Source organism: Cucurbita pepo, chromosome 18 (assembly GCF_057944985.1).
Source record: "Cucurbita pepo subsp. pepo isolate OVF chromosome 18, ASM5794498v1, whole genome shotgun sequence".
Classification (NCBI taxonomy): domain Eukaryota; kingdom Viridiplantae; phylum Streptophyta; class Magnoliopsida; order Cucurbitales; family Cucurbitaceae; genus Cucurbita; species Cucurbita pepo.
In genome coordinates, this window is record NC_141815.1 from 8,526,322 (window position 1) to 8,550,129 (window position 23,808).

The 23,808-nt window shown below is 35.6% G+C and overlaps 2 protein-coding genes across 4 annotated transcripts; one reads left to right on the forward strand and one right to left on the reverse strand.

Annotated features, from left to right (window-relative positions):
- Positions 1–932: 932 nt before the first annotated feature.
- LOC111780197 (uncharacterized) lies at positions 933–5,852 on the forward strand. Its single transcript, XM_023660531.2, has 7 exons — positions 933–1,390; positions 1,667–2,117; positions 2,518–2,615; positions 2,728–2,752; positions 5,008–5,128; positions 5,213–5,347; positions 5,427–5,852. Exons 2-7 carry the CDS (start codon positions 1,751–1,753, stop codon positions 5,632–5,634), a joined length of 954 nt encoding a protein of 317 aa, XP_023516299.2. The 5' UTR covers positions 933–1,390; positions 1,667–1,750; the 3' UTR covers positions 5,635–5,852.
- Positions 5,853–7,266: 1,414 nt separating this feature from the next.
- LOC111780162 (alpha-aminoadipic semialdehyde synthase) lies at positions 7,267–22,813 on the reverse strand. Of its 3 annotated transcripts, XM_023660485.2 has the most exons (26): positions 22,654–22,813; positions 22,481–22,551; positions 21,758–22,014; positions 21,570–21,656; positions 21,358–21,487; positions 20,737–20,910; positions 19,727–19,809; positions 18,714–18,830; positions 18,066–18,141; positions 16,873–17,044; positions 16,534–16,630; positions 16,132–16,298; positions 15,704–15,758; positions 15,462–15,602; positions 14,493–14,837; positions 14,210–14,290; positions 13,987–14,052; positions 12,305–12,422; positions 11,853–11,982; positions 10,603–10,682; positions 10,170–10,328; positions 9,632–9,863; positions 9,423–9,531; positions 8,221–8,382; positions 8,054–8,123; positions 7,267–7,661 (listed from the first exon to the last, which is right to left on the reverse strand). In XM_023660485.2, the coding sequence occupies exons 3-26, from the start codon at positions 22,004–22,006 to the stop codon at positions 7,606–7,608; spliced, it is 3,156 nt and encodes a 1,051-aa protein (XP_023516253.2). In that variant the 5' UTR covers positions 22,007–22,014; positions 22,481–22,551; positions 22,654–22,813; the 3' UTR covers positions 7,267–7,605. The 3 variants fall into 3 exon arrangements, with proteins under 3 accessions (XP_023516253.2, XP_086975658.1, XP_086975657.1); XM_087119532.1 differs by lacking the exons at positions 21,358–21,487; positions 21,758–22,014; positions 22,481–22,551; positions 22,654–22,813 and having other exon boundaries at positions 21,570–21,647; XM_087119531.1 differs by lacking the exons at positions 7,267–7,661; positions 8,054–8,123; positions 8,221–8,382; positions 9,423–9,531 and having other exon boundaries at positions 9,795–10,064.
- Between the last annotated feature and the right edge of the window lie 995 nt (positions 22,814–23,808).

A 23,808-nucleotide genomic window follows, 5' to 3' on the forward strand; every position in this document is an offset into this window, starting at 1 on the left:
ATTTATCTCTTAGGTTTAAAAGTTTTCAAGTTTATTTTATTTTTCATATTTTGTTAAATCTTGTTAAAAACTTCCTAATTTAAAAACTTTTCTAATTTATTTTTAGCGATAAGAAATTAGACCTCCGACATTTAAGAAATTTATGTTGATTACTGTCAAGTTATGTTCATTCTCACATTATATTGCATGACTCGTGTCACAATTGCACTTAATTAAGACTTACTCTTATTCTTGAGTACAGTAGAGTTTGTGTTGCCGTTGTCACGAACGATGTGTGCTCAAACCCACAGGCCATGTTCCTCAAAAAAATATTTAAGAAACGGGGAAAGAGTAAGTTTTAGAAAATGTTGGAAAATCGATTTTAAGAAAGTGATGTTGTAGGCTAAAAGTGAATAAGTAACAATCATGACTTTGATTATTTATAACCTCGATAGAAAAAATTGACAACTAGTCATTTTCTTCAATAGGAAATCTTGAAGCATTTTAACCTGAGCGGATGTATATATGGCTTTGACGAACGGTCATAAACTTGTATTTACAACACATATCCGATACTCGACACGTGGTTAAAGGCAATATATCTTGAACAAGCATGACAGTAAGAACTAGCATATCAATATGTCTATATCTTGCTAACTAACTTAAACAAAGTTCAACCAAGTAAAACAAACATATATCATCGATCAATGAATTGAAAGTTCAAATCTCGAGCTCTACAAGTTGTCGATCGGGAAAAGATAACACGAATATTATGAAGTAGTTTAGACGCAAACGGAAATTAGAGCAACATTGAGAGGGGGAGTTTTATACCAATAAGTTTCTCACTACACACAAAAATTCCCTTTCTGTTTTTGGTAAAATCAATGTTTAATTATTTTGTTTCTTTCTTTCAAAGTTGAAGCTCCAATTTTCATTTTTGGTTGCTGTTCTTGTCACGAAACAAAAATAAAATAAAATCCGGAGCCAAGATTGAGCAATTTGCAGGAAAATTGATATATTTATGCCCTTTTTCACCATTTCTTGATGAAGATGGGATTCCTAAAAAGTTGAAGAAAGCACTTAGGATCAAAATCTCTCACTTTGCGAATGGAAAATTCAACAAATTCATCTACTTTTTGGTTGTGGGGACTGCACCGACGCCTCGATTTTGAATTTCAACAAACTCCATTCATTTTATTCTTCTTCTTCTTCTTCTTCTTCTTCTTCAATTTGTTCATTTCTGTTCACGAAAGATGTTTATATAAGGGAAGAATCAACTGCTTCAGCATAAGAACGAGACGCGCGGTTTTTCCCAATTTGAGTTGAGCGAATCTTCGTTATGCATTTACAACATTGCGAAATTAGGGTTACGAGTTTTGATTTTCTTTCTCGAGGTTGATACTCGATTCAGGTTCGCTTTTGGCTTTTGCATGGATTTTTTCACGAATCATTGTTTAGTTGAGATATTCTTTTTTCCTTGCTTTATATTATCAAATTTGATTGAAATGTGTTTGGATTTGTGTGCGTGATTTCCAGGCTGAGTGATCGAACTATTTCTTTCCGTCGTTTTGTTTCATTAGGGATTTGTCGTTTTTTTTCTCGATGTCTTTTTAATTCCGCCGCGTTTATCCGTTGTTTTAGGGTTTAAATACGCGACTAATTGTTTATTGTTGTTGTGGCGGTGGAGGAATGTGAGTGCTCTTCGAAGAAATTTATGTTACATCGTCGAGGCTCCTTCCACAGAGTACTGTACTATGCTTGATTTCCATTAATGGCTGCTCATTCCTTGACGCGGAATCTTCGATCGTCTGATCTTCATATGCAATCCCTCCGTCCTTCTCAGCCACCGCTGTTCGATCGAAGCTTTCGAGGAAACAAATGCACTCGATTTGATCTCAAAGCTTGCGGTCAATCCCCCAAAGATAATTGCAGTAGCAGCTCGTTAGGGATCAATGCTAAGGGCCCGACACTTGTTCGTCGTCCACTGGTGCTTAACAACGTCGAGGTTGATTTAGTAGATGGAATTGATCGCAGATATTCTACCACTGTTCATGGGGAGACCCAATGGAGAAATCCTTTAACGTTCCATGACCTCTCTTCCAGGGACAAACTTGTTGTTGCTGTTGACATCGATGAGGGTTTGTATTTTCTTTCATCTCCTTCCCTGGATTTTAATTTTGTTTCTCGGACTTTCTCTTGTTCTTGTTCTTATTCTTCTTCTGAATTCTCTGTTTACTAGTGGGTTTGGTGTCAAATGACTGTGACAGGAAAACTCCAATTGAGATATTGTATGTTCATATAATCTAAAGGACTAAATCTATGGAGTTGTTGACTTAGATTAATTAATTAATTTACTTGTTGACGACTTGCATAATTAAATTTGATCTACACTGCATTAGCTAATGATTTTGCATGATCATGGCTACTTATTCTAGCCTGTTCTTGATTTGAGCTGAGAATTTGGGTATGCTAATCAATTATTGCACATGATTATTCTCGTACTTCTCTGTCGAATACTTGTTTCTTTTTGTTGTGTAGTTTTGGGAAACTTTGTCTCAGCTCTTAACAAGTTCGTTGCTGATCGTTATTCTTCTAATCATTCGGTTTCGGAGTATCACGTCTATGAATTCTTCAGGGTATGACTATTTGTTGGGGTTTCCTTATGATTATTAGTATAATAGTCCTGAAGCTGTCCTGGGGAATGTCTAATATGAACCAGTCTGATTTAGGCTTTCGTTTCTGTTTCAGATATGGAATTGCTCTCGTGATGAAGGTACAGCTTTCTGGGATTGACTTTTAGTGACTTGTCTTCTGTATCAAGATGGCTTTATTAATTATATATTGCTTATTGTTTTTCCTGATTGGAATCATACATTTGACTGATTGATGGTTGCATGTGGTTCTGAGATCTTGATTTATTTAATCTCTTTAAAAATATTCTTGACTATTTCCAAGCTTTCCATGTTGAATGAGTCCGAAATTGTAGGTTCGCTGACACCATGTTATGTATTAGGCAGCATAAACATCAATTGGTTGGTTTCATGACCTTTTCTTAGTTGAATAGATGGACCTTCCAGCATTATGTCCTTTAATATTTGTGAGTATTCGGGCCGATTTGCGCACACTTCAACTATTCTATTCTGATTGGGAAACCCCCTAATTTTACCTTCGTGTTAGAGCATACGTGATACAAAATAGTATATCTGTGATGTCCCACATTGGTTGGGGAGGAGAACAAACCACCATTTATAAGGGTGTGGAAACCTTCCCCTAGCAGACGCGTTTTAAAGCCTTGAGGGGAAGCCCGAAAGGGAAAGCCCAAAGAGGACAATATCTGCTAGCGGTGGATCTGGGCCGTTACAAATGGTATCAGAGCCAGACACTGGACGATGTGCTAGCCTTCTCGCTGTTCCCCAAAGGGGGGTAGACACAGGCGGTGTGCCAGTAAGGATGCTGGACCCCGAAGGGGGGTGGATTTGGGGGCGGTCCCACATCGATTGGAGGAAGGAAAGAGTGCCAGCGAGGACGCTGGGCCTCGAAGGGGGGTGGATTGTGATGTCCCACATTGGTTGGGGAGGAGAACAAACCACCATTTATAAGGGTGTGGAAACCTTCCCCTAGCAGACGCGTTTTAAAGCCTTAAGGGGAAGCCCGAAAGGGAAAGCCCAAAAAGGACAATATCTGCTAGCGGTGGATCTGAGTCGTTACAAATGGTATCAGAGCCAGACACTGGACGATGTGCTAGCCTTCTCGCTGTTCCCCAAAGGGGGGTAGACACGGGCGGTGTGCCAGTAAGGATGCTGGGCCCCGAAGGGGGGTGGATTTGGGGGCAGTCCCACATCGATTGGAGGAAGGAAAGAGTGCCAGCGAGGACGCTGGGCCTCGAAGGGGGGTGGATTGTGATGTCCCACATTGGTTGGGGAGGAGAACAAACCACCATTTATAAGAGTGTGGAAACCTTCCCCTAGCAGACGCGTTTTAAAGCCTTGAGGGGAAGCCCGAAAGGGAAGGCCCAAAGAGGACAATATCTGCTAGCGGTGGATCTGAGCCGTTACAAATGGTATCAGAGCCAGACACTGGACGATGTGCTAGCCTTCTCGCTGTTCCCCAAAGGGGGGTAGACACGGGCGGTGTGCCAGTAAGGATGCTGGGCCCCGAAGGGGGGTGGATTTGGGGGCGGTCCCACATCGATTGGAGGAAGGAAAGAGTGCCAGCGAGGACGCTGGGCCTCGAAGGGGGGTGGATTGTGATGTCCCACATTGGTTGGGGAGGAGAACAAACCACCATTTATAAGGGTGTGGAAACCTTCCCCTAGCAGACGCGTTTTAAAGCCTTGAGGGGAAGCCCGAAAGAGAAAGCCCAAATAGGACAATATCTGCTAGCGGTGGATCTAGGTCATTACACTATCCTAATTTGTTTATCTTGAAAATTGTTAGGATCCTTAAGTATGATCCTCTTTTGGGTTACATAATTGGCTTTGATATAAAGGTTTAAATTTTAGCATTGAAAAGGTATTTGTATACCAATGGCTTTAAGAAGGTATTTTTTGAATTCATTCTTTGCTTTAACACTTTTTTGTCTAATCTTTGATATTGAATTTGGTCTTCGCACCTTGTGCTTTTAGAAGACAGTTCAGTTTACTGGTTTGAGAGATTTCTTTGTAACAGTCATAAAACTTCTTTACAATTGCAATTGTGGAAACTGTCGAACGGAACCTGAAACTAGTTAATCGTACGCTTTCGAAGGTTCGTGGAAACGTGTTTTATTTGCTCTGGGGAGTATAAGACTGTCGTATGGCACTTCTTCTGTTAATATTTACCAGTTTGTACTTCCTTTGTAGATTTGCACTTCTTTGAGAGAACTTTGCAGTCTTTAATGGAATTCGATGTGATTTTTACGCATGGAGAACTCTGGATCGATTTTTTCTTTACGCTCTTGAATCTGTTCATGAGATATTTCTGTCCATGGAAATATGTTTCTTAACTTGGTTGGTTGATTGGTTCTGACACTTGTTTCCCTGCTTTACAGCTAATATTCGAGTTCACGAGTTCTTCAAGACACCATATTTCCAGTCTGGAATCTGGCCTATTCCCGGTGCACAGAGTACGCTTCTCAAGTTATCGACATTCTGTCATCTTTCAGTCGTAACGTATGTATAGCTACATTGGATCATTTCGATACGGTATTGATTCCTAAATCGACGATGAACTGATCTCATTTGAACCAAGTTTAGGTCTCGGCAAAACGCAATCAAAGAGCACACGCTTAAGTGGATCGATCGGCACTATCCGGGACTGTTTCAGGAGATTCACTTCGGAAACCACTTTGCTCTGGATGGAGAGTCAAGATCAAAGGCGGAAATATGCAAGTATGTCAACAAATCTTCACTCTCTTTTATCATTTATTTTCCCATCCCTGGTAGAACAACATTCCCTATGGTGCAATAGGTCTTTGGGAGCAAGCGTGCTAATTGACGATAACCCAAGATACGCAATCGAATGCGCTGAAGCGGGGATTCGAGTTCTACTTTTCGACTACGAGAACTCATATCCATGGTGCAAGACTGGGTATGAGGATCTGCCTGCCTTGGTCACCAAAGTTCACAACTGGGAGGACGTGGAGAAGCAGTTAACCTCATGGGTTCTTTCTTCTTAGGCTTTTAGAACATATTGTTATTTAACAACACTAGTGTGAGTGATTGAGTTGGTAACCAAATAGGAGAGGAATATGCTGTTTTATTTGCTCGATTCTGGCAAATATGAGTCCAGTAGTAAGTAGTAGGAACCTTAACCCCAACTTCCATTATCCCATAATTTCATTTCTTTTTAAATGTTAATCTTCTCTTTCAATGAACAATTATTTTATTTTGTTAAGGATGGTACACCCATTAATAGATCCATTTGAATATATAGATGAATCTACAATATATGTGTTTCTATTTCTATAGAGATATCATATCAATTACATATATATGTAATGTTAATCAATCATAATATAATATACATCGTGGCCCAATTCCCTTTCTTTGCTTCATAATGCATGTTGATTCCAATGAATCTGAAATGAAATAATCGAAAGGTCCTTTTTCTTAGCATTCAAAAGAAGTAATTGATTGAGCAATTGACAGATGATCTAGGGGGTTCGGTTCCATAGGAATTTTTTATCTTCAGATTTCGAAAAGAATTAGTAAACCCTATCTTTAACGTTTGAATCATGATATGAAATGAGTTCGATGAAACAAGTAGAAATCCTATTTTGAAAATAACTAAAATACTAAGGATAATAGTAATAGAACTCTGCGCAAAGTTTCCTCCCGTAATATGAGTTACTACCCCTTGATCACTCACACTACCCCTATGTTTTCAACGAAAAATTTTAGAAAATGATCGTACATTTTTTTTTTTTTTAATATCTTTAAAAGATTTTTTTGGAGATTCTAATATATCACTTATTTTGTTAGGTAAACATCTGACTATATTTAGGTAAACATCTGCATTTTCTGGAATATTACTTCCAACGGTAAACATCTGCTTCATAATGTATAATGTTTAAATATTACTACTCCAAACATCCGACTGCATTTTCTAGAATATTACTACAGAAATTGAATTGTACATCCAAAATAGCCAAAATAGCCTAAGAAGACATGACTACAGATTTCCATCTGAAATGGAATATTTTGTCTAAGAAGACATGATAATTGAATTGTACCTCCAAAGTAGCCCTAAGAAGACATGATAATTGAATTGTACATCCAAAATAGCCCTAAGAAGACATGATCCCAAGCGGATACTTGACCTGTACCTCCTCTTCCCGGTCCATCACAAGGGAAACGAAAACCAAGATTTGCTTTATCCAGTATCAACACGACCTACTGGAAAACAAGGTTTAGAGTTAAATTGTCAATAAAATAGTTACAAATTTAAAAGTATACCGATTAAATTGTCAATAAAATAAATATATGGTAATAGCTCGTCTTCAATTTGAATATTAGAAATATATCTAAAGAAATATATCTAAAGGATCAATCGGAACTAGTTCACAATTTGATTCTCCCTCTTGTAATTGTTAAATTATTTGTTGTATCATCAAGCTGTTCAACCTCTCAAATAATTTATCCAAAATTATAGACTATGCTCCTCTGCCATATACTATTTTTATGTAAAAATTGATAACCCACATCATAATTTCATCTATAGATATGTTGATTGCAACCTTAATGAAGTTGAACCTTTATAGGTGTATTTATATATCAAAATAAAATAGGAAATAAGAATCAAATCTTCATGATTGAAAGAAATAATAATAACAATAATGATATTACAGGATAGGTATTCATATGAACTTCAACCACGAAGGATCATTACAGGATATCATATCACGATATATTACAATATAGCTGGACATCAAAATTTACCCATGAAGTTTGGATGTGGTTTTGTTCATACTGTTCATGAGACTTTTATCTTAACCCCACATATAATTTTTCTTTTGACGTGTTGTTGAGATTTAGATCAAGATGTTTTTATATTAACAGGTTGCCATAACAAATCTTTAAACTATATATATATATATATTACTTCCCCAGTGCATTATCCCTTTTCTCTAGTAGTGTTAGAAGCCAAGCTAGGATTCAATCTTCTCTGTTAGTTTGAAACCATAAGCTTGTAAGAGATCCAAGGCTGCAACATGAAAAAAAAAAACAATATGTTAGCAAGTTTGATGATTGTATGGATAGTAGGTTGTTAAAGTAATTGTTAAGGGAAACTTGACTTGAGCAAATAGACACAGTTCCACAGAGGTCGAGTCCGCTCGATCTACAAAATGTCAATTTCTACCCTACCTCATTGACTGATTGGTCGATTTGTTCTATCGGCCTTTTTATTTCAATGGTTTTACTTATCTTTAAATCGCAGCATGTCTGTTGAGTTATGTTCGAGTCAGATGATGAATAACCAAACCGAACTTTTTTTATCGTTAAAGACTCAATCGGTTTGTTCTCCAGGCATTTCATGGTAACGATTTAAGAAATGTAAACTGAAACTAGAAGGAAATGGTTCGGGTTTGAACTTACCTGGAATATAAACTTCAGATTCAATGGGCCTTAAAACACCTCGTGTCTTGATTTTGTTTGTCAGTAAAAGCTGCATTGACATATATATATATATATTGTTGTAACATTAAACCAAAGCTTGAAGCTTTAAGCAGGATTATGGTAAGAAAACATGTATAGGTCGTTACCAAAGCTCCAATAGCTATTGGAATACCAACAGTACGAGCCATTGCACTCGTGATCTTTCCATTCTCGATCCTCCCAAATTCTAGAAACGTGGCCTTGCGACACTCTTTACGTTGACCGTCTGGCGATTCTACTTGTATTTCATGATGTAGAAGTACCATATCCTGATCATCATAAGAAATGAACTTGTTATAAAGTATTGACAAACAGTTGAAGTATGATAAATATACAGCTTTTTGTAGATGAAATTTTAAGAACATATGGATGATTTAGAGTTTAAGAAAAAAAAGGCCTCTGATCGAAATTCTCCTATGTCTTTTAAACCAAATATCTACCACAGCCTCACGAGTAACCTTGACAATACAAACTTCTATCTCGCACTAGAAGATCATTCATTCTTTTAATCCTAGACCAATTTAATTGAAAGCTATCATAAACTTAACCCCAAGCTTTCAAGTAGATATCATTTATTTTCAAAATCTTTCGAACAAAGGCTACATCAGTTGAGAGTGATCATCAAAGATGGGAATGGGGAAATCTTCTCTTTATGCGATCAGAGTTGACGAAAAGAGAACAAGAACAGAAAGAGGCTAGATTGCATTCTCTATAAACAGAAAGGTGAATTGCAAAGAGTTCCAGAGTTTCAGAGCTCTACCTACGCTCCCATAAAAGCAATCAGTTGAGAGTAGACCAATAATTTAACCAACTAGATTGTCACTCACACTCTTTATGTAACTTGTCCTAGTCTCTCACTCGATAAATGGAACTCACCCTTATTAATTTCTTATCCTTATTCCTTCTTACATATGATTAAGCTTGAGAAGGCTTAAGCTTAACGATATCCTCTCTAAGACTGGTCATCCTCCAAGCCCATTGTGTGTATATGTGAGGTTTCAATATCCTATTTACAGCCACAATGCGATCTTATAGTATTTTTTTTAATAAGATTGAATAAAATAATTTAATAAATGGTAAAACTTTATTACATCTCACAATTTTGAAACTAGATTATCAAAGATTTTTTTTTCTCCACTCTCTTTCCTTAATTGTAACCTGAAATCTGACAAAAAAAAAAGAACCGAAACCCCTTTGCCTTTTTTGACATCAAGATACAGAAGACAAACCATGTAGCGCTAATAAAAAATTTACATGGTAAAGCATTCTAGAATATGAATGAACATTAACAGGGGAAACGAAAGAGTACCTGCTCATTTTTTAAGTAGGCTAACCGTTCTTCCATTCTGTGACAGGTAACGTCAAATGCACTTTGGCAAGATGAAGGAATCTCTGTTGGCTCATGAAATCCTAAAAATCTGATTCATGAAAAGTGTAGATCCATTGTCATTGTTAGCCTCTCAAGCAGAATATAGAATTAATCTTTTGAACAGAAAAGGAATGGGAAGAGCTGCATACACAATTGTTTTGGCTACTCTTACAGCAGTTTCTTGCTCCTTACAGAGTCCACTAGAAATAATGCTCTCCCTGATGTCCTTCTCTCTAATCGTGGAGTCATTCGATTCTACATTAATTTTGAGAAGCTCAAGCAAGAAATCTCGAAATAGTGGCTTCTTATTCCTAAGAAAGGAATGAACTTCAGTGTCTAGGAATCCAATTCTTGCCAGGGTTCCCATCACTTTGCTAAATCCTATACATGTTAACAGTAAATGAGTTACAAAAACACAATTTCTTAAGTTGAAATCAGAAAACCTAGGTGCCACTTGCTGATAAAGAGCTTATAATACAAAACTAAGCAAAGGCTGCTGACTGCAACTTTCTCCAAACGAATGGAAAATGTAACAGTTACTTTTTTCATATAGACCTGTTGTCTTGTCTTCAGTTACAAGATCTATGTATCAAGAAAGAGAAGAAAAAAAAAAACCATAATATTTAAGTTTATACTCATCTTAGAACTCATAATTAAAACATGTTTAAAAGCCAAAAGAGAACATGCCTTCATATCGTAGGGTTCCACGAAATATGGTCGATGCCTCGTGCCCAATGCCGTATACATCTCCATAAATTAAGGAATTGCGATTTGGAATACATTCCAAAGCAAAAGCTGGAAGGTCAGGTAAGCGTAGTCTCACAGCAGAGTCGTAAAGATCCTTTCCTGCAAGTTGCACTGCTTGAGTAAATTTTCTCATCAAGAAGTATTAATAAAAAAAAATTTAAAAAATAGGTTTAATGTCTAATATATCATAACATCATAACTTTGAAACAAAATAAAATAAATGGTAATTATCTAAACTAAAGACTTATAAGCTCTATAAGTTTTGTACTCAATAAGCATAAGGCATATCTTGTGTGCAAGAAATAATAAATTAAGTGCAGAGTGCAACACATTCTTGTCATCTGAACCTTTTCCCATAGTGTTAACAGGTTACCTTCAACTTTCACCGTTTCTCCTTCATATCTATATGTAGCCGGATTGCTTCCAGCTCGAATAGCTCCAGCAGGATTCCAACTAATATATTTCATAAAATAAGAAATGTTATTGAATCTCTATAAAACTAGAAGATGCATTTAGTAAGTATAAAATATTTAACATTGACAAATGGTACATCTTCGCAAGGTTTAGTAATGGAATGGTACAGGGGAACTTGGATATTTTCGTGCATAACTCAACGTTTTCAAGAGAATCTGACTTAAAACAGTATAAATCAAAGCAACAGAAGTTTGCCAGGATTATCTTTGAAACTTCCACTGCGAACAGCAATATTATGAACACTGAATGCACGTTTGCATTTTTTTTATAAACAGAGCCTTCTTGGCCTCGTTGAAAATAAATCTATGGAAAATAGGCCGGACATGTAAGTGGCTTAATATGATTACAGGGTCCAAACATTTATTTACACAGAAGACATTTCTTTCATTCTAAATTTTTGGTATACTCATCTATCCACTCACTCATGTTTCGTTCATTCAAGTGAATCCAATCTTCCATCAATGTATATGGCACAGGATGACTTTCTTGCCCCATCATGTCTGTAAGCATGCCCGCTCACGTACGACATGAAATTAATCCTGAGCGTTAAACTTACAGCCTCCTCACCAAAAATGACTAAAAACCTATCATTAAATTTCCCTACTTCCAAGTATCACTTTCTATTTTATCAAGCTTGAAGCACAAGTCAACGTACTGTTCCTCTCCAGACAATTTTGACTACTGTATTTATATCTTGAAGTTCTCTCTATGCATGTATTGTAAGATTTTACCTGTTTTATAATTAGATAATTAAATATTATTTTCAATCAATTGCTATTTTAAAAATTTTACTTTTGTACATAAACTCATTGACATCTTATTTCAGTTTCCCAATCCCAACACAATTTTATTTTGTTAGATATCTGAAAATTGTAAATACTAGATTTTGTTTCTGTTTCTTAAAAATATCATCAACGTTGTTCAAAATTTACCAAGGAAAAATGTAGGTACAAACTTCAAATTTTTTTTGGGTATTGAGTGAGAGTATACAAGTTTCTGTACTATTACCATTACATGCTTAAGGTGATGTCATTTATCCATCCTCCAAGCATTTTTGTTCATGATTCGCCTTATACTTTTTTATTAAAAAAAAAAACAAAAGTAGTCGGAAGTTCATAAATCATTAGGAAAAGTCGTTCTAACGAGTACCTGAATTTATATGCTAATGGATTGTTTGCTGAATCTGGAGACGGAATTCCCCCACAATATGATACAAAGGATTTCACTATCCTCTTTTGAAGATGTGACTCATTGATCATCCTCATTGCTAACATATGATCTGAAGCACGGTCCATCAAAGCACAAATTGTGAGGGAAATATAAATAAATAAATAAAGATCCATAAAATTATGATAAGAATGCAGTTAGGGATAGTATAAGGGTAAGGGTATATTAGTAATTAGTTAGGGGAGGTGGTTATGTAGTTTTCAAAATGGACGAAATTATATCAGAATTCTCTCTACAAGCACTAACCTTTCTAAAACCTTAGAGGTACGTAATTTTCAACTCTAGACTAGTCAGCAAAACTTAGTTTGGATTAAAAGAATTCAATAGAATACATGACGAGCCATTAACAAACTAGAAAAAAAGGTTGAGAATACCTATGCCAGGATCCAGACCCATTTCCCCAAGAATTGTTATACCAGCATTCCTTGCCTGTTCATCTAGCAATGTCATGGAATCATCAATGTAGCTAGCAGTGACTAGATGCTTTTTAAGCTGCAATCAAAAGAAATGATGTCTGAATGAGAAGAGAGCGGAAGAAAAAATCTACACTGCACGGTTTCGTCATTTTTAAATATTTAGTTTCTCCAATACTTTGATGTCTAAGGATTGGAAAGAAAAAAAAAAAGCACAATTCTACCATACAAGACAAGATCAAAATTTTCAAATAAGAAAAAAAAAAAAGAAACAACAACAACTAGCAACTATCCTCTCAAATAAAACTCTCTTGACTGCAATACCCCATTAGATCCTTTGATTCTAAAGCACGAGAAAACAACAGACTGCCAATTATGATTAGTGTGAAATCTCTCCCTCCTTCCTTACCCAAAAGCCTATATCCATCTCCATAAAAATAAGTCTAGTAAAGACGCCAATCAATACAAAATTAAACGGATTGAAGAGAGGGATTGTTTGCCTGACCAACACTACTCATCGTAAAAAATTTCCCCTCAGGCTTCCCATTGAATAAAATGGAGAAGTTTGCAAATCCCGGACAATTCCTCAACCATGTTCCCCACTTATAACTAGAGCATTCAATTCATGACACTTATTCCAATAAACCCAAATTCCACATGATTATGCCTCTTTCAAAACTTTTACCCTATGCAAATGAATCCACGCATGCTCTCAACTACACTCACCCAAGGCTAGGAATAGAAAGGATTGCCAGAAGGTCGCATACCATCTCACTCTCACATTCATCAAAACTTCCTCTTTTTTTCTTTTTTCTTTCTTCTATCTAAAAACCGAACTTTCATGGAGAAAAAATGAAATGCAAGGGCATACATAAAAGAGGACCTATAAAAGGAGACAAGCTAACAAATAATTACCAAAAAAAAACTCTCTGAAACCACCAAAGCCCACAAAACTTCCTCTTTTAGAGGCCACTTCTTGTTCTCTTTCACCAGTCGCTCCTTAGTAAATTGTTGTTGCATGTATTACACTTTCAGGTAGTTTCTTATCACATAAACTCTCCATTCTTCGGGTTCAACTTCTTACTGCCAGATCCTCATAAAGGATATATTCTTTCCTTACTGAGGTCTTGCAGATACATCTTTAACTAACTTTTTGTTTTTATTTTTCTTAATCCGCTTGGTGCAAACTTCAAAGGTACATAGATTTAAACTTATTATCCACAAAAATAGATGAAACATCTTCTACCACAAGTTTCTTGATTTAATTGGGAACCAAAATAATAAGATAAATATTCAAAAAGAATTTTTCTAGGTTCATTTACATAATGTAACTCTATAACTCCTTAACTTCTGTAGCATAGCTCAGCATATTAAAACATATACTCTTGATCAAGAGGTGAGAGGTTCGAATCCCTCATCTCACATGATCTCACATGATATTGTTGAACTCAAACTTCTTCTTCCCATGCTATCAGTTTTAATAAATTGTTGAACTCAAACTTCTTTCCATGCCATCAGATATAATAAATTCCAAGATATCAGGTGAAAATTATATTGTTTAACACTAGATGGTAAAAAGGTTCCTGGATGATAAGGATGAGGAACCTTATATAAAAAGTATACTATTTAACACTACACATTACCTCAATGCATGCTTTTGCTACAGTAAGATGGCAACTAGGTGGCAGCAGACTTATAACAACTTCAACCTGAAAACAAGTAAGACAACACAAACTGATAAATGACTCGTTGCTGCAACTCAATGCCGTACAAAAGCATAAAGCAACGTGTATGTAACTTCTCTTGTTGCAAATATTATTTAGTCACAGTAAACTGGCTTTTAAGAGAAAATGTCAAATTATGTACCTGTGAGATATACATAAAAAGTTTCTCAGAATCCGTAATATCGAGCTGCACAGCTGTCGCATTAGCAATGTCTTCCGTTATCTAGAATGGCATACAAAGACAAAAAAATGCCCGTAAGCGAAACAGTACTATATGCACAAACCGTCAACCTTATCAAAGTAGGGAACGCACACACTTTTCACAAAGTGCATTCAAGTCCTATCCTCTTGCTATTACCAAGCAGTGTCAAACAATAATATTCTAGCAGCATTTTTTTGGCATATGCAATCATAGAAGTTTTTACCTCTTCTGCATCCTTCAGGTAGAGTGAAGCAACGATAACTTCAACATCATTCCAGTCTTCAGCATAGTTCTCAAGAAAAGTTTTCCAGAACTGACGATGTGAACTCCCTCCGCTTGATGCTAGGAGGTCAGCAGCTGGATAACAAACCCGACCTGCTCCAAGAAGCAGAACAGCAGTATTCCTTTTTGTATCTTCCCTTTTAGAGCTACTCTCTTGAATCTTACCAACCTTAAGAAAAATCTTATTTGTCTCTTTATTTACGAGATCAAGATTTTCTTCTGGATTAGCCATCAGATTTAGAGAGTAAATTATTTTATCCAAAATCACTGTATCATCAGCACCAATCTGCCAAAAGTAGGATAGTCACTTAAGGAAAACATGAATCTAATTAATGTCTGCTTAGGCATGGAGGAAACTTGTCTGACTGATTACAATATCAAAGGGAAAAAAATGGTTTATCAGACTGGAAGAATCACACAAAATAATGAATTTGAATGGTAAACGAGGGCTCTAAAAGCAAGCAAGCATAATTGGTAGATGAAATGCAATAGTATACTTTCAAAACAGTTTTCTGCCCATTGGGCCTGAGAAAATTATTTTTAAACTAACGGATAGACCAATTTAAATAAAATGTAAGCAGCAACTAGTAATCATTAGAATTCTAGTAAAATTTTATTTATGAGACATCTAACAAGAACCATCAATTAGTTCGCATATGTATAATATGTTGGATCTATAATCAATACATTCTTTACGAGAATTTGATTCCATTAAGTATATGCATCTTTTTATCTAAATAAAGGGGAAAAAACATCCAGTCAATTCAATCTATGAATTATAAGAAAAGAGATACAGACATCGGTACTGCATTACCTCAAATAGATATTGAAGGAAAGTAATTAGATAAGATAAGTTTTTACAATACATCAATTAACTCTTGTATATAAACTGGATTGGGAGTATGCTTACTTCAAGGTCTGAGTGTGACATAGCATTTGCATTCTGGCCCACTTGACAGTTAACCAAGTGAAATGAGCCACCAGCTGCTTCAATAATATCTAAGGCCTCATTTATTAGAAATTGATCGAACAAATGGCCACTCAAAGACACCTGGCAGAGGAAATATAGTTAGAATCTACTTCAACCATAAAATTTGTGGATTATGGACAAACCGAAGAAACGATATCTAACATACGCCTTCAGCAACCTACCTGTATATTGAACTTTTTGTTGGTGTGGCCATTAGCAATATCCACAGATAATTCTCTGAAAGTTAAGAATAATAGTTTAAATTATTCAAGGAAAAGATAAAGCAAAGCATAAGCCATTAAAACATTACTTTAGAAAAAAGTAGTTTTACTTTTAATAGCAAAATATAATGTTTAAATATTGATTATAAATAACAAAAAAAACACAAGTGCTCAACGACGCACTATTATACATCAAAAGCATTCTCGGGTTCTTAGACAAGTTTTTGGGAGAAATTTAAGGTCAAGTTTATTAAATTTTGAGTTTTGACATCAACTTCCAGAAACTCCACTTGCATTCATCTGAGAACCACACAATCATAGAATGGACTGAAGATGAGCACACACTAAAATCAAAATGAAATGCCAAGGTGGTGAATACAGAAGCTTACTCAGTTTCTGACTTCCGCATACGTGGAATATATTCATACAAAGAGGTTAGTGCCCCTCTATGGGCTATGCAGGCTCTCCTCAAATGCATGGGCAACTCTAAAATGTCGACTACAGAGGCCAGACTGCCAACAAGTGTCGATAGGATGTCTCCAAAATGCTGGGAGGCCTTCAAAAAAATAAAAGGATAATGTTAAGCAGAGAGACTAAAATGTATATAAAAATAAATGTCATCTAGACTGAAAAAAATCTAAAAGAGAAATGCATATAGAAAAAACTTTAAAGGTGGAGTAAAATGGAACGAATACAAAGGGGGACAAAAGGTGGGGTTACTTTTTGACAGAGAAACAGAACAGCACGCCTAGTTAACAGAAATCCCAGCAAAAGAGAAATATTCCAATCACCTCTTTGGCAAACTCTGTTGGAAGAATGTCCACAGCGGAACATATCACTCCACTGCCTTCCAAATCACCGTGGTATGAATCATTAAAAGGATCATATCTGAAAAGTGCACATTGCTTTACTCATTCAATAACTTAAAAAAATTCTAATCAATAATGATAGTATCCACAGACAATTCCACACAAAACCAATCAAATTTCTAAGACCCTCAAGAAATGAGGCAAGTTGATTGGTTTTGTGTGGAATTTCTAAGACCCTCACGAAACCAATCATAGTAAGAGGGGATAGAGAGGGAGTGACTGTAAACAGATTCTACACCCATGAACATTAATCTTATGTACCGGAAGAAAGGAGAGTCAATTGACGTTGTCTGGTTAATGAATTCTATTGAACCCCCTACATCACAAGTTATATCTGAAATACCAACAAGAGGGCATCCACTTCTCATTAGATCTTGAAACTGCATGGTGTTCAGCAACCGTGGAAATCTTCTCTCCCAATACATGCAATTTACTACAAAACAGCAAGGAAATTGTCAACATGTAGCAGATAAGTATCCAGTTGTTGTATCCAACCAAAATAATCCTCCGTCTCATTCTTGAATGAGTATCCAGTTAAATAGCTAACAATTAAATCCCATTGCACCTCTGCCCAAGATGTAGCGTTCATCTTTAATTAAACACATGACAATATTTTTCACAGATATGTACTAAAAAGAGTTGGATGTCAAGCACTGACTCATATAGATTGCATTCCTTGCTATGAAGAATGAAATCATTAAGAGCCAGACCATAGACAGCTATTACAATGCATGTGTCGTAGTTACTAGATTTCTATTTATTGTTTTTCCCGGACCAAAAGCTCCCTTTGAAATGGAAAACGCTCTGGGTGTGCTATCCTAAATAAAGGTTTTTAACTTTGTGCTAAGAATATAAAATATGATTTTTTTAGCATTATGTTCGTATAGATATTAGAAGTGCATTGAATATATGCACTGATAGCTGTATTCTCCAAAACATTATCAACAACGAAACAACGTTATTGGCTTTTGCTCTTTAACCCTCAATTGGGTATAATTGTTGACTGAAAGTCTATTTTCATCAATATATGTGAGAATATTTCCATCATTTATATGCCGTCAAGTTTCTTACCTAGGGCTGCACAGTGAATGAACGATCTACACTTAACATGGGAATAAAAACATGGACGCATACATGTCTGCGCATGTACACATATCCAAAAAAACACCACACCACATGAGGACTAGAAATATTATAGAACAAAATAAATGGAGATCTTGTCCACAAATTCAAATGCAAAATGCGCCCCTTTCAATTAAGCTTGCAGCTACGGTGAACCAATTGTCTCCGTAACAAAGATTGATAGTGAATGGGGTATGTATTCGTATAAGATCGAGAAAGTGGAAAATGAGAACGTAAAGAAATCTGACATTCACTATGCTAGTTAAAACAAACAATGTGAGTAAATGTGTCCCAGACAAAGTTAACAAGGAACCAAGCAAAAGAAAGCATACCAATAACAGAAGCATATGGAGCTATCTTTTCATGGAAAATAGGTTGATATTGGTCTGGATGAGCATAGTAATCAACCTGCAAAACAAGATAAGAACTGGTAATTTAGGTTCTTTTTTTCTCCCAGAAATTACATACCAAGCCAAAAGCATATATAGACATTGAAACACTTAATTGCAGATAAAGAAAAGTGAAGAACTTTATGGAAGATCTGAACATTCACAAATGAACTTAGATACAGGAATAAAATGAGGTCGGAAATTAAAGCAATGTAGTCGTCTGGCGAAAGGACATTCCAAAAGGCTGTTTAAGAGGAAAAATATCATGGGACTACCAAACACACATAAAAAATATGGGTCATATCATGACTGATTTACATAAACTTATTTTGTGTTTTCCTTATTAATACCACATTTATGTTCTAATGTTCAAAATAATGATGTGTATGTATCCGAGTGGTGTCTATGCACATGATTTTCGTGCTGCAACTTTATCAGGAAACTACAAAACAAGAAACCCTTCCTTGATCAATTCATCCACTCTCTAATCAATTGATATTGCCATGCAAAGCAACTGGCAGTTTTGTATACATAACCAGAATCCCAATCAAAATTTGACTCAAGGGAAAGAAAAGGTGAATAAAAACTTACTCGATCAAATTTTTTTGTTGAATCTTTGTGTTCAACCATGTGTTGGCAACCCACAACACAACCATATATTTGGAAGACCCTCTTTCTTGTTGTTCCATGTTGGCGAAGTTCCACATTCTAAAAACAGTTGGAGGAAAACTGCTCAGCATAATAAAGCATCTAAAAGTAGCTCAAAAAACTAAATCCTCCTGCAGACTGAACAAGAAAATGCTAAAGCTCTCGTATGGAATACAATGCAAGAAAATGCTAAATAACTAAAAAATCAATTAATCTATCCATTCTTAATTATTTGATGTTTGGTTCTTGAAGACACTAAAAATGAGGTAGCATCGTCCCAAGAAAATTCATATTCACATTTTTCTAATGATTTTTTAACTTCTATTTTAGGTAGCTTGTGGTTTCTAAAACTTACAAATATGTATCAAACAAGAAGACCATAAAGTCATTGTTATTTTTACAATAAATAAAACTATTCTCTACTTTATTTGAGAATTTATTCATTAAATCCATTTCTCATTATCGTAAGGTGTTGCACAGGTTATATCGAAGACAAGTAGAGAAAGGAAGGAATTGTGAGCTATCAATGTTTTAGGAAATTTTTTTAATTTATCGACAATCACAGCATTTCACAATTCCACTAAAGAAAAGTCAACATGTTGGTTAACCAATGTCTCTAACATGAACGTGACAGAGGAGGAGAGTCCACCTTTCCCAATATCAGACATTCATAATACTGCCAACACCATCACTTAATGATGCATACCCATCATCAACTTTGAACTTTCAACTAGCTTGACACCAGTCAATTGGTTCATTATTGAAATGGGCAACTACGTTAATCAGATTATAGTATTGGAGTCCAAGAGTGAATTATGTTAACAGTGGAGTGAATTGTGTTAACAGTATTGGAGTCCAAAAGTGAATTATGTTAACAGTATTGGAGTCCAAGAGTGAATTATGCGCCAAAGTAATAATTTGTGAATAGGACATATGAAGGGGTACCTTGAACCCACCTTCCCACATATTTCTGGAAGTTTACTTGGGTCCACAAAAGTGTGAGGAAGAAGCTTGAAGATTTCTTGCGCTCCATGAGAAACTGCACAATAAATCAAAGGGATATCCAATTTGTTGAGGATGTAGGCAAGCCAATGTAACGTTCACTTTCTTTAACAGAATTACATGAGGAACTTGAAAGTTAATCTGTCAGTAACTCAATAGTTCAAATACAAATTCATTTGCATATCGGGATATATTTCCTTTTATTTTTTCAGTTTAATAACATATGGGTAAGGGAGAATCGAATTCTAAACTCTTGGGTCGATGGTATATGCCTAAACTAGTTGAATTATGCCCAATTTGACCAGATCGGGATATCTTTTTGGGATCTGTCTTTATTCAATCTGTTGCTCCTCTTAATCGTTTTGGCATGTAAAGTCACAAGATTATTCTTACAAAGTCAATCAAGCATAGCTCAATGGATGAGATACCAATTATCATTCTAAAGGTCAATTATTTGATTCTCCAGCAAACAATCTAACTATATATATTCTTACAAAAATTCTATACAAAAAAAAAATTATTCTTGGATTCTAACATTTCACCAAGATTAGCTTCTTTGACTGGTTCTAGCATGGGTAAATGCCTTTAAAATATTGCGCTGACCACCATTGATATATATAAATCAATTTTTCAAAAAGAATCTCGAAACAAATTCATAATGGAAAATGATCTAGAAACGAATTTTATTTATCACTTTTTGTTGATCCAAACTGTAAACATTTAAATTTTGGAACCATTCTTACATCTCAGTATTCTAGATGCTTGATTTTTCTAATATTTCTTCCTTGCATTTTTTAATTAATACAATTTCACTTTCTATAACCAAAAATTCAATAAATATGATTAATCATGCATATATAAGATTAGATCGTGATTGTAGGGAGAAAACAATCGCGAGCTTGTGGATTTGTAGCTCTAAATACTATGAATTATAAAAAAGACAATCAATTAAAAGATGAAATACCATTTCCCGAGCCAGTAAACACAATGACCAAAGGACAAATATCTGGTGGTAAGCCCTGTGTTGCAATCTCTTCACCCACAGATATTACTGCAGCCTTAGCAGCAGCCAGGGATGGATACATGTATGACAAACCCAGCGAGAGGAAAGGAGTGGAAATTCCAAGGCTCAAATATCCTGCACAGTAACATTTGTGGGAATATTATCATTATTTATTATACCAGAGCATCCAACCGTCTCCATGTTTTGAGTATAAAAGGAAAAAAAACATCGAGCTTAAGAATTCTGAATGTTTTGAATGTCAGATTTAAAAGATTTGTAAGAGGGCAATAAGAAGGCAGAAACTGCAGAAACAAGTTGAATTTTAGTTGATAACCACTCTAATGCAGAACCAAATTAATAAAGTGAATTTGAAGCATAGATAGATTCTTTTGGTTTCTAGAAGACAAACTTCATAGATAACAAAGCCTAGCCAGACAAATTAAGATCAAGTTATTATCCCAAACTACTCAAAAACACTAACCCCCTCCTATCTTCACCTCTAAACATATTTTGATAGAATTGACAAGACAGGAAAACATCATAAATAAAAAGTTAGAAGTATATTCCAGGAATTTAGCATACTCTGTCCTAATCCATGCAAAATGTCAATAAATCCAGCTCTGCCAGCATAGTTTCCAAATGCAAGTAGCCTTTTTCCGTGAGTTCCAACTATAAGCTCGTAATCATATAATGATGCCCTTACTGATAAGATCTGAATTCCAAATAGAAGATTAGAAGAATATTTGTCGAAAGGAATTTATAGTTGTGGAGTAAAGATGCAACAGTTGTGTTACTTTGTCTAGTAAAGGCATGTTTTCCTTTTGCGCTTTGTGCGTGTGGGAGAAGAAGGCATAAGCTCTATCGGGAAGAATCATCTCCAGCTGCAAAAAAAAAAAAAAAAAAAAAAAACTGAATTAATTATCTGTGTTTTCAATATGAACAAACAAACTAGGCAAAGGTAATTACAAAGAACTTTTCTCACCTTGGGTTGTTTGATACCAAGAATTAGACCGCATTCTGACAAATCATCAGAAATTTCACAGCCTACATCCTCGTATTGTGCATCGTGATAAATTCGTTTGGTCGATGGCTGAATAATTATACGAGATATTCCAGTTTTCTGCCTTCCTCCGTGCAGAAGTCGAGCGCAGTGTGCTGGGGCTAGAGGCACCCTTCTTTCCCACTTGTTAGAAGACTCGGACAGAATCCCAACCACTCCGTTCCCGAGCATGGTATCAACTGCAGTGGGCATAATCAAACAATGAACATCGCTTTCGAAGGCATAAGCCACTGAATAGCTACAAAACTCTACACGTACAGAACATAACAATCTATAAAACAGCAGTTGATTAGAAACCTCGTAAAATTGATGCTATTGCAGGTTTTTATTTTCTTCGCCAACAATGCAGAACGTTACTAAAATAAAATTTCGTTCAGATTCAAATGTACACGCAACATTCAATCCACTTGCATTCGCGTCATTTAAACTCATACAAATGCAGAGAAATCGCGCCACATTTTGCCACAATCAAGCAAACGAACAAAAAACAAACACCTCCTGAAAAATTAAGAAACGCTTTGCCTCCTACTCTAGCTTTATGCAAAACCAGCTTCCATATCAAACCAAATGCACGTACAAAAATACGAAAGCGAGAAACACACACATACACAACGCACGTTACCAACAAATCAATCGTATCCTCACCGTAAAACACGAAACACCGCAGAGAAATCCACCGAAATCAACAAATCCAGAGCAGTTCCGCGTTCGATTCTCTACAATGCAACATAATCAGACTCGCATTGAGATAACCACAGGAAATGAAATCAACATTCAATAATCGCGAGTGAAGAGACGATTGCAGAAACCGCCATTACCTTCCCTAAGAACAACGAGAGAGATCGTCTTCTTGACGAAACAAATACGTTGCGAGAAGATTTCTTGCAGTGCACGGATATTTCATCGCTCGAAAATGATCGCAACCGCCATGGATGAGCTCAGGGACTTCGTTTTTCTTTTCGTCTATTAACAGAAAGTGGAGAAGAAGATTAATACGACGAAAATTAGAATGAGGACAAGTGGATCAACGTCATCAGCGTTGTACACGTGGAGGTTGGTGGGTGGACCCCACCAGCTTTATTAATGATTTTCGATATTTAATAATTTTTTTCACTTTTAATTTACTTTTAAATTCTAATAAAATATTTTTTAAAATATTAAAGTTGTAATTTGACTGAATCTATTATTAAAATATTAAAAGTACGTTTTTTTTTTTCTTTTTGGATTAGGATTTTGCTGACACGTCATTTAGTTGCTTGCGTGACCCATTTAACCACGTAACTATATTATTATAATAAATGACGTGTTTTGTAACCAATTGTATCACGTGTTTTGTCCAGCTCGTTTCCCTATACAGTTGTCCGTTGGATTGTGCTAATCCCAATCCACGTGGAAATTATCCTTTTTAAGTTTTTTTTTTTTTTATAAGCATATTTTCTAAAAGGATAATTGAATTTTCTATTTGATTTTATATATATATATATATATATATATATATATATATATATATATATATATATATATTTATCTGTCCCAAAAGAAGAGGAATATCGGACCGGGTTGAATGAACCAATATACATTATGTTTCCTTCTAGATGAATCCAGTTCTGGTTCGGGAGTCAAAGCTCGATTAATAAGGATTACTCGCATGAATGGACAATAATCTTGAAATATACGTTTCAGTTTTATAAAGAGGTGAATGGATTCGGGAGTCAAAGCTCGATTAATAAGGATTACTCACATGAATGGACAATAATCTTGAATATACGTTTCAGTTTTATAAAGAGGTGAATAGCCAGGTTTTATAGCTCAGTGTATACCTGTTTCCCTTAATAAATGGAGTATACGCACTTTGATCGAGTTTGTGTGTTTTTCTACTGATTTAGTGTTCCAGCTCAATCCCACTTCTAGCAGATATTGTCATCTTTAAACTTTCCCTTCTGGGTTTCCCTCGAGGTTTTTAAAACGCCTCT